The sequence below is a fragment of the Crocodylus porosus genome, unplaced genomic scaffold, assembly GCF_001723895.1.
Source record: "Crocodylus porosus isolate Cpor-Errol unplaced genomic scaffold, CroPor_comp1, whole genome shotgun sequence".
Classification (NCBI taxonomy): Eukaryota; Metazoa; Chordata; order Crocodylia; family Crocodylidae; genus Crocodylus; species Crocodylus porosus.
Window position 1 is genome coordinate 115,543,023 of NW_017728947.1, and position 11,452 is coordinate 115,554,474.

At 49.7% G+C, this 11,452-nt stretch overlaps 1 protein-coding gene across 1 annotated transcript in view; it reads left to right on the top strand.

The window, feature by feature from the left end:
* The window catches only part of LRR1 (leucine rich repeat protein 1), a 12,105-nt gene extending 653 nt beyond the window's left edge, over positions 1-11,452 (top strand). Inside the window, exons 2-4 of the mRNA XM_019551178.1 lie at positions 83-246; positions 6,025-6,752; positions 10,593-11,452. Of these exons, the coding sequence (XP_019406723.1) occupies positions 83-246; positions 6,025-6,752; positions 10,593-10,845 (1,145 nt within the window). The 3' untranslated portion in view covers positions 10,846-11,452. The remainder of the gene's footprint in view (positions 1-82; positions 247-6,024; positions 6,753-10,592) is intronic.

Here is an 11,452-nt window from a genome sequence, read left to right on the forward strand (position 1 = left end):
TGGAGCCCCTCCCAGCCCCGTGCGGCGTGCCCGAGTGTGGCGGTGTGAGGGCGGGGCCCCCGGGGGCGTTGGAGGGCTGCAGGTGCTTCGCTGGGACCGTCCGGCGCCGGCGGGCTCACTGCCTGCCGGCGCCTCTCCCGCCCGCAGCTGAAGGCGAACATCGAGCAGTTCTTCACCAGGTTCGTGGAGGAGGGGAAAGCCACCGTCCGCCTGAAGGAGCCTGCCGTGGACGTCCGTCTCAGCAAGGTACGGCGGTGCAGGGAGCCGGTTTCCGAGCTGCTGGCCGCGGCTTCCCTATTCTCCGCTCGCTTAGCTGCAGGTCCTGCTGGGGACCTGGCAGGCACCCGATACGCCTCCGCCGAAGGTGCGCCGGATGTCCCTTTTTTTTAGCGTGCGCTGGGGAAATGAGCGCACCCAATTTCCTTAGAGCGACAGGGTGTTCTGCCTCCGCGGCCTTGCTAGCACGTGCCGGTGCGCGGGTTGTGGTCCTCGGCTCGGAGCTGGAATCGTGCTAGCAGCTGGCACCGCTGGAACTAGCCGTGTTTCCGAAATGAGATGCTTGTGTCGTGTGCCGCACTGTGTGCTGCGCTGCGGACAGGGAAGCGCTGGGTGGAGGAAAGCTCTGAGCAGGCATGTAAGGTGTGCTGTGGACAGGGAAGCGCGCGGGGCTGCCGTCGGTGGCTGTGGCAGGTACGGGAGTGAGTCAGTGGAGGTGGCTCAGCCCATTCTCACTTCCTCGTAACAGACCTGTGGCACAGCTCTTGAGCCTGCTCCAGCACCTTTCAAATGAAATGTCCCCATCGGTCTGTGGCCAGTGGGGAATGTATGCTCTTAACTCAGCAAGTTAGACAGGACACGGTGTGGTTGTCTGTTCTTATAAAACAGGGTTGCCCAGCTAGCAGGCCACAGGGGGGTTAAACTGGGGCCCCTGGCTCCCACCTGGACACCGCTTCTCGCAGTAGCAGCCAGGGGCTCCAGGTTCCCCCCTCCTCCAGATTCCCCTTTGGTGCCAGGGGAGCCTACAGCCTGGAGGGAACTAATGGTGAGTCAGTGTCCCGTGCAGCAGGGAGGGGCCAGGAGGGCAATGGGTGCAGTGGGGAGGTGCTTGGGTGTGCAGGGTGGAGGAAAGGGTGTGCGGCCTCCAGAGCCCGCGGGGCCTGCAGCTCTTGGCCCCTTTGAAGTCGGGCAGCCCTGTTATAAAAGACACCTCTGTTCAAAGTGAATAATTAGTCACAACGCAAACTGAGAAATTTGTCAGTTTTTCTAAGGATTAACATGAAATCCAGCTTATTCCGTCTTCCGGGCAACAGTTTTTTCTTCCCTCTTTCATAACCTTGTTACGGAAGGGAAATAGATTATTTTATAAAATTTTAAATGGCTTGTGGTAGTAGACGAGCAACCTGTTTAAGGAGCCATTCCATTTTTCTGTGTGATCTTGACTTCGCATATTCGCAAAGCTGATGTAGATCCCAGCTATGGTTGCGCTGCACTGCAGAGCAGACATACCTGAACTAGCCTTCGACAAGGTAGCTCAGGTACCAGTAGCAGTCTGGCTGCAGAAGCCCATGAGCTGCAAAACCCACCTGAGAAGGAAGGTGCTGCCTTGCACTGAGATCCTTGCTGCTACTGGTGCTCAAGCTAGCTAGGCATGCCGTAGGAGGCCGTAGTCACTGATGTGAATACAGTACTCACATATCCTCAGCATGAGAAAATATATCCTGCCTCTGAAGCACAGTTGTTGAAGGAATTAAGCTGAAAAGCTTAATGTCTTTGTGAACAAGAAAGTAGCTGTGCTAGAGTTACAGAAAAGGTGAAATCCCTTTTCACATGAACAGCATGAGCAGCCCTTGACAAGTGAATGCTTACTGTTGGGACAGAGGCTGTTATCCAGAGGCTGTAGCACTGACAGGTGCAAACAAGCAGGAAAGAAGACGGTCATTTCCTGTCTTTTTCGGCATGGTACTGGGGCAGTGTCTTTCAAGATGCTCACTTTTTGCCACTTCGCCCTATCAGGAAGGAAAACCTTTAATTGGTTGGCAGCAGTGCTTTCTGAGATCTTGGGCATGTGGATGGGATAGCCGAAGAAAACCCCCAAGTACCTCAAAGAAAATATGTGGGACCAAGCTGGGCAGCCCCCTTGAACAGAGGTAAATCTGCCCTGGCCCAGGAAAATCTACCTCGGTTCCAGTCCTGGATAGCCTCTTCCCGGGCCAGCCTTCCATTTCAGTGCGGCTGCCTGAGGTAGCGGTCTCTAGACTTTTGCTTCAGGGTTCCCTTTCTCTGAATGTTTCTGTCTGTGCAGCCCTAGCCAGAATCAAGGTGCTCTAGAGCAGGCTTTGTGGAGTGTGGTGCAGTAAATAACTGCTTAAACATCACGCTATCATCCACGAGAGAGCAAAAGCCACATTGGCAAAAGGAAGCAGTCCCCTCTCATTAAATGCAAAGAGGTGCAGGTATCAAGAATTTTTCCACATATTATATAGTAGGAAAGGGATCAGTCAAGCTCCAGGTAGACAGAACTTCAATAAAAGTACCGTTGTACTAGCTGAAGCAACGAGCCTGTGATTCTACTCGACTTACCAGTGGGTGAAGCTGTCGCCATGAAAATTTCTCCCATTGTATTTCACAAAAGCAGGGGGCCATTCTGTATTCTGAACCAGCCTCCTCCTGCTTGAGCATTCATCCTGAAAGGGTAGAGTAAGAGTAAGAGTATGTGCACCACATGCAACTGCTTGGCTGCCTTCCTAGAAGCCCTGGGAAGGTTGCCTGAAAGGCCCTTTGGAGGTCATCTAGTCCAGCCCCCGGCTCATGGCAGGCGCATCCCTGACTAAACCATCCCAGCCACGTGGGGTTTGTTCCTCTGTCAGTCTGGGTTGCAGCATCCCCAGAGAATTCATTTTGTTGTTAATGTTGGGTATCCTCCAAGCCTTTGGAAGTAGATTTTGCACATGGTAAATTTAAAACCCGGGGTGAACACGAAGCTTTTTTGCTTTGATCTTTCACAAAATTGACAACAGTGGCTTAGATGGAGCCCCCATTTTAAACATGAAGGATCGCGCTTCCGGTGGAAGCGATGTCACGTTCCAGAATGCGCTTTGGGCTCTAGGAATCCATTCGCTTGGAATACTTCAAGAGCAGGTGTCACCATGGGTTCATCCTAAACTCTCCTAAAGCAAGAAATCCAGCTTAATCAGTCTTCCTGCCAAGAATTTTTCCTGCCCCTTCTGGTCCCCTCTTCCAACTTAGTTGTAGACTAGGAACTTTTGTGTCTGAATTGGGCAGTTCTTTGGAACACCTATCTACTTCTATCCTAATATTATAAAAGCCTGTGTCTGTCTGTCTCTCCGTAATGTGTTATTTGCACTCTGCTTGGCTGTTTGTCACTGGCAGCAACAGAGTGAACAGAAGTGGGGGCAAGGAGGCAGAGGCAGCACGGAGGGGGTGGCAGGGAAAGCCCCCCCCAGCTCCTGGGGTGCACCGGCAGGGCGGGCTGGTGGATGGCAGCACTCTGTGTCCTGTCCCCATTCCCCCTGCCCTGTGTCATTCTTGATGGGCAATTCGCTAGTGCTTTAAAAGCCTGTAGCAAAAGATGATGCAGTATGAGACTATTTGAGACTATTATTCTTCTTGTACCTGCAGCATTACATGGAAGTCTGAGTGGTGCAAGGAATGTCTACTTCGTCACTTCCATTACATAGTGACTGTTGCAGAACCCTGTCTCCGAGTGCCCCTCTTTGCCTGTTTTATAGACCTGTCTTTGTCCTTCAAACAACACCTTGTTTAGGGGTCTTGAACTTTGCTCATGGATTCCTTTTTGTGGTGAGATTTTTTTTTTCTTTAAGGAACTGAAGGCAAGATTTCCTCATTCAGGTTACAGAACAATTTAATTTCTTTGTGATATCCTAGCCTTCTTATTACCCTTCAGAAGTTAGCATCCACTGTGATGCTTGGTGCTAAAGCAAAGGTAGTATTAATAGTAACTTTTGTTTTGGTGTGAAGTTGCACCTTATCTCCATGGGTCTTGAGGATCTTGCAGTCCAGTTTGATTTGCTGTTCAAAACAGAGTTACGCCCTGAGCTTAGATATCTTTGCAGTTGACTCAAGGCTTAGCTGTGAGACTCCTAGGTTTTAGTGTAAGGGGTGGACCTGAGAGTTTAGATCTGCTTGAGCTGTGCAGTGTGACAGAACAACATGCATGACATCACATTGGGAATGACTTGTCATTAGATGTTTGGTGGCTGAATAAGCTGGCTCATCATACTGCTAGCAATGTGGTCAGACTGATCTGGCCCTCCTGCGGTCTTGACCAAACTCGGTTTGGTATGTGTATTACAATAGCACCTAGATGCATTATAAGAGGCAGTTCCCTGCTCTACAGAAGTTTAAACAGGCATGAAGGGTTGGAAAGCTGTTCATCATTTTACAGATGGAGAACTGAAGCAGGTAGATCAGTGCGCTAGCTTGAGCAAGTCTGTCATAGCACAGTGCCTGAATGACGAGAACATTTCTCCTTCCTCTCCTGCTTTTTGGGTGAGTGCCTTGTCTGCTTCCTTTCTATTTTCCAAGTGCCTTGTAGCTTAGTGATTGACCATGCCAGTTGAGGGGTTTGTGTGTTGGAAAGCTTGGAAAATGGGTTAGGTGTCATAGATGTAACCTCAATTATTCTGATACTGATTGCCAAGTATATTAAAACTGTGCTGGATGGATCTTTACTCGGATCTCTCCACAATAAATCACCATCACCACAGATGTGGCTAAACCAAGGATGATCACTAGTTTCAGACACGGCTGAAAGTAGTACTGTGTTTACCCAAATCCAAGATGACCCTGAATTTAAGATTCCCCCCCCAGTAATTAGGTTCTATATATGGAAAAAGTATAAATTTATTATAATTTTCCAGGTATAGAATCTAATTACCAGGGGATTGTTTTAAATCTATCCCCCTCCACTGCTTCCCCTGCAGCCTTCCTGCGCCCACCACCCCCAGCTCCCCACGGTCTGCCTCTTCCCCTCCTGCCCTGTACCTTTACGGTCAGATGCTGCTTAGGCTCTGTTCCCTCCCAGGTCAAGGAGCAAGAGGGCGTGGGGGCGCTGGGCCACACGGCAGCATCGACGCTACTGATTGGCTGGGTAGGAAATGGAATTTCCATGTGCTCCATGCCCAGGAGGGAATCTAGCCAAAGCTGAGCTGCACCTGGCAGTAAGGCGGGGGGCAGAAGCTGCAGAGGGCAAGTGGGGGCCAGGGGGTGGGATGGGCAGCCAGATGCTGTGGGTCTGACTTTGGCCCTAACCCAGGCTCAGGGCCATTGTCAGAACTGCAGCAAATGCCTGCCACCCCCCTGCACCCACGCACACATATACTTTTTCTCTGAATCTAAGATGAAGGGCTTTCTTTCTCATGTGGGTTGGGGAGTGGGAAGGACAGCACACATTTTGCATTTGAGTAAATACGGTAAGACCCCTGGCTCTACAAGAGGCTGCTTGTATGACTATGAGCAATCACTTAAACTGTCTTGGCATCTCCTTTCCTCTACAAGTGTTATTCCAGTTACTCCACTCCACTTAAACACAACATGCCAGCCCTGCTGCTTTTTTCTTTCTAGGACCTTCAGAAATTGCTGACTCCATAGCATTAAATCTTTGTCTCCCCTTTGACCTTGTGCAGGTTTCTGTACAAAAAGCCATTTTGTCTTGTCCCCTCTAGGACTTACTCTCCTTTTTCCAGCACTCATTTTTCAGCTAGATTCTGCATTCTGTTCGTTTTTGGGCTATACAGTAGGTTTCATTTGGCCTGGCCGAGTCAGAGGGGTCAGAACTTTTGATTCCATTTTCATGCTATTTGTTCTTGAATACAGTGAATAGAGAATGCAAAATAAGCTTGAATGCAAAACAGCCCTCCACCATTTTCATTACTCTGCTGACTCTGTCTCCTGACATGCTCTTGTGTACAAAATAGTTCAGAAAGTGCTAGCAGAAATGCAGAAGGTGTGAAACTGAAATGTTCTATTGTTTGGGTGTTGCAGGCGAATGCCAGCCATTTGAAAAACTTCCTCTCAGCTGTGAGGCTGGCTCACCGAGGTACTGATGTTGAAGCACTGCCAATTGCAGCCCTGGTCCCAGCAAAGACGTCAGAAATTGAAAAACCTAAAACGAAGATGATCATCACATCACGAAAAGATTACCCGCTCACCAAGAACTTCCCTTGCTCTCTCGAGCACCTCCAGGCCTCATACTGTAAGCTTGCCCGAGTTGACATGCGCATGCTCTGCCTGAAGAAACTCCTCAAACTGGATTTGAGCCACAATCATATCAAACAGTTGCCAGCAACTATTGGTGACCTTGTCTGCCTGCAGGAACTTCACCTGCATGACAATCACTTGGAGTCCTTCAGTGTGGCTCTGTGCAAGTCCACACTTCAGAAGTCTCTCCGGCTCTTGGACCTCAGCCAGAATAAAATTAAAGCGCTTCCGATCCAGTTTTGTCAGTTGCGAGAGCTCGTTCATTTAAAGCTGGATGACAACGAGTTGATCAGGTTGCCATTCAGAATGGGCCAATTAAGTCAACTGCGCTTCCTGTCAGCAGCCCGCAATAAGCTCCCTTTTTTGCCCAGTGACTTCAGAAAGCTGTCTCTTGAGAACCTGGATCTCTTTGGAAACCCCTTTGAGCAGCCTAATCCACTTGTTCCCAGCATACAGCTAAAAATACCATTAACTTTATTAGAGTCTGCAGCAAGAGCGACAGTAAATTACAGGTAAGAATAAGAGCGATTGGTCGGTTGCTTTGATGACCAGCTTGGCAGGTTTAATCTTATGGTTTAAATATATTGGGAACAATTATAATAAAGACTGCAGTGTAACAAAAAAGCTTGCTTTCAGTGCAGTTTGTGAGTTTGCCTCTCAACACTCAGTGTAATATCAGTGCAAGTCTGAGATTACTTTACTTTATTTGTAATCTGATGATTTGAAAAGTGTTGGGAAAAAACTTGCAGGCTGTCTGAGTGTTGAGACCAGCCTAGTCGCAAGAAGGCAGCAACTTCCATGATCCTCCACTGCTCCAGAAACTACACGTGGTGGATTCATAGTGGGGTGATAGTTCATCCAGGCTCCTGGCTTGAAGTTGCTTTCAAATATGGTTCCCACTCATCTTTGTATTCCCCCAGCTACATTTTTATAACCAAGTTACATATATCTGCTAGCCTGAATCTAGGTTGCTAATGTACTGCCTTCAGAAATGACGAGAGGATAATCCATAAATGAACCCCTAGCCGCCCGCATTGCTTTAACATTGTTCTGCTTTTGGTGTGGACAGAACCCCAGAGGAACCAAGTAGTGGTTAAATGTGATGCGGCTTCTTGGAAAGTGAATATGTTGTCATAATTCACATGACTTATTCACTGATGACTTTGTCTTCCTGCTGGCTTTCTTGAACCGCTAGTTGGCTTTAGGGACATCGGATGGCTCGTTTGCTTTAGGGAGCAGGTTATGGGGGTTTCCTCTTTAATGTAAGAAACCTCATCTCTGACATCCTTAAAATAACTGTTGTCCTGTGTGTTGCCAGACATGAATAGGCTCAGTGCAAGGCCAGAGTTTCCTGTCTGCCTGCCTCTAGGTGTCTGTGCAGCTCTCTAGTGACTACTGCCTGAGAAACAAATGATAACATTAGCATTAGGGGTGAAGTAGCTGTGCTCACAAAAGCCCTTAGGAGAGGAAAGCATGGGAAATACTGCAGTTGCTGTGTCATAAGACAAGACCACGCAGAAGTAAGGGGCTGGGGTTAGTTGGGAGGTGCGGCAGGTAGAACACAAGGCATTGAGGCAGAAGCATGTGAAGAATGACATGTAGGTCCTGAAACATGGGAATCTTTCTCCAAAAAAATAAAACTTAAAACATGTGGTCACTTGCAACATGAACTCCAAGACCAGTATCTGTAGGTGTCCAGGGCCCTGTACTGTGTGCTTGCTGGTTAGTGCAAATCCGGTTCCCAGTTCTACTACCAGACACCCGCTTTCCCAGCTGAGTTAGTACATGGTCTTGGCAAAGCTCTGCAAACGAGTTTTCCCTCTCCGAACTATAGTAAAAACTGCGTTAACTGGCATGCCAGCTTGTAAGGTAAAAGGGCAACTGGAAGTACCCCCCATGGCACTTCCAGTTTCGCCAAGCCCCCACGGCCCAGGGCATTGCAGCCTGCACAGGGCCCACCTCCCTGTCCCTCAGCCTGCAATGTGGTGGGAGAAGTGGCAGCCCAAACAGGCAAAGACTCCTGTTTGGGCCTCCCGGTTAACCTGGCATATTTTGTTATCCGGCACCCCCATTCCTCATGGGTGCCAGATAACAAAGCTTTTGCTGTACAGTGTGAGACTGCAAACAGAAAGGAGCGTACCAGAACGAGTCAGCAACACATATAGGATCCGTGCTACACTGGCAGTTGGATTTCATAGTTACTGAGTTGTTTCACTGTGGTGCCAAGGAACCCCTAGTCATGGCCCTGGTATAGGAATCTGGAACAAAGAGACGGTCCCTGCTCAAGAGAACCATTAGCCTGTTAGATAAGAGGCAGAAGATAGACATGAGAGCTGGGAAGGTTAAACCCTTGGTCAGCAGTAATCGGAGCAGGTCAGCAGCCTGCGGGGATCTTAACAGAGGAGAGAGTGACGGGGGAAGTTTACAAGGGGCTCCTCCCCACCTGGAGGGGGCTGGAGCGTGTGCATTTGTTTGACAGCCTAAGATGCCGTCTCGGGCTGTGCAGCCAACTCCTGACTGAACAGCATCGAGTGAGCCGTGCCGTGGGTGAGCGCGAGTCCTGAGGGGCTTTGAGAGAGACGATGTGTGGTCTGGACTAGGCAGGGGGCAGTCTGGAGAAGTGCATGGTGGGATGTGATATGGCCTGAGAGAATCATCTGTCCAGCTGCGTGCAGGACGGACTGAGCAAGTCAAGATTGCACTTATCTTGGCTAGAGAGAGAGATTCTGCAGGAGCCGGGAGAAGGGGATCTAGGCCTGCAGCGCACAGGAGGGACTGCATCTCAGGTAGGTTAGGCAGCACCTACTCTTACATCCAGCTAGGCCTGGAGCGGAGGTCTGAGCAGCAAATGGTTCTCGTGCTACTGCAGTTGATCCTGCGGTGTTTGTGAAGGAAGGTAGTTTGAGGCAACACCAGGAATTCTCTCTTCCCTGTACCGGGTGTAATTGCTCTAGCCCATTGCCAGTTGAATTCAGGGAATGAAGGGAGACTGAGAAGGTGCCATTCCTTGGTCCTTGTTCTTGATCTAGCATGACTCTTCAGTGGCACCAGTTAGCTCAGCCATGAGCCTGCGGCAAGGATGCCCAGGGTGGCATACCAATTTGAGGAAATGAGGCATCTTCCTAAAAATCCTGCCTCCTGCTTGTCTTCTCAAAGTGAAGCCCGCTGGGACACTGCTGTCTCCTACGTGTTAGATCAGGGGCGGGCAAAGTCTGGCTGGCAGTGGACTCCACTTCCCAGCAGCCCCTGCCCACGTGGCTGGGGCTGGCTTCCATGGAGACCCCGGCAGCAGGGATAGTGCAGGGCTGGGGTTTCCATGGAGATTAGCCCCAGCGGCTGGCAGGCAGTAGTGGTGTTAACCTCTTCCGGGGGGGGTGTTGGCGGGATCGGGGCGGAATCAGCTGCTTCTGCCTGTGCAGGGTGGGCAGCACTGGAAGCAGTGCTGGGAGTGGAGGCTATGGGAAATTTTGGGGGTGGTTAAAGCCCCCCCCTCCTTAGCACCACCCCTACTCGCAGGGCATGGAACTGCTCCACAGCCGGGCTGGGATCTTGTAGCAGCGACAGCATGGTCCAGAGCTGGGGCAGAACCGCAAGCTGCAGCCTGTGTGCTCCAGGTAGGGGCATGCAGGCAGTGGATCGTGGCTCTTCCCTGGCTCTGGACCATGCTGTCACTTGCGAGATCCCAGCCCAGCTGTGGAGCAGCTCCGCAGCCTGCCACGCACACCGCCAGTGCTGCTGCAGACGGCTTCCACAGAAACCCTGGCTCCATTTAATCAGCATAGCTGCTCCTGGGGTCTCCATGGAAACTAGCCACAGCCAGGTGGGCAGGGAGTGCTGGGAACCGGAGTCTGGCCGCCAGCTGTTCCACCACTTTTGCCGCCCCTGTGTTAGATGCTGACACCTCTGAGTGTTAGGGCTGGATTGCAAGGGAGAAGTCGCATCGAGATCTGACTGCAAACGCAGATGGGTGGCCTAGTCATTGAGTTCCTCTGCCACTCTTCGTCCTGTGTCTCTGCCCTACCAGTGCATTGGGCTTTTCATCCAGCATGACCCCGTGGCTCTTGTTTTGATGCGTCTCTGGGCTAGGTTCCTGAGTCATCTTCAGACAGCCAGGAATGTGACCCACTGTTTACTTCTGTGTTGGAGAAGAACAGCGGGTAATTCCTCCTCCTCAGCGGTCCAGAGCAGTCATTGAGCTTTGTGTACAGCAAGAGAGGGTTTCCAGATTTGCACTGCTGTTTCCTCTGGCTGAGGGCTGGTTATTCTGTTTGTTTGTCTTTTACTGCTGTAATGAACCTGGCTGGTGTGAGTTCATTTTGCATTGTTTCATGCATGGTTATCTTTCCCAACAGAATCCCATATGGTCATCATCTCCTTCCTTCCCACCTCTGTGAAGACTTGGAAGTGGCTAAAACATGTCAGTGTGGAAATGCTTGTCTAACAAGCTTCATTCAAACAACTGTGACCATGAATCTCCATCACGTAGCTCATACTGTGGTCCTTGTGGATAACATGGGAGGTACAGAGGCACCCATTATCTGCTACTTTTGCTCCCTAACTTGTTATTCCCAGTTCCTGGATAGATACCTGCTAAGCAGCAGGTGACCCTGTAGGAGCAACAGAAGCTCTGTGGAAACTTCGTTCAGTGCTGGAGGACTCAGAAACCAATCGCTGCTGGGTTATCCACATCGGCTGTTACGACACGGAGACAAACCATTGGGCGTGTGCTACAAATGGTCGACTCTCTCAGACTTATAAAGCTTTCTCACTATAAACCTACTGTGGTCTGTCTGTCCTCTCACATTTCATGAGTCTTAAATACATACACTTCACTGCAAAGGACAAGATAGCTCTCAGTTTGGAACTTCTTAGGAATGTATTTTGGCTTTTTTGTGTTGTCCAAAGCTTCACAGGTGTTTTCTCCTTATGCTTATGCTTATGCTGTGGACTGAAATGAAAACGCTTTGGTTCCAGTCAAGAATTCTGGGCGCACGTGCTCAACTTTAGGTGCAACAGTGTTGTGTTTCTATCAGACCAACTATTTGTATGTTTTTATAACTTTGTCATTTGAAAGAAATTGGTTCTGCAGTCACAACCTAAACAGTATTTCCTTTTACTTTCTAAGCATCACAGCTGTTTTTAAGGATTTTGTTTTAAAATGCCCATGATGTGATTACTTCATTTATTAAACACTGAAGTTCTTCCACTTGTA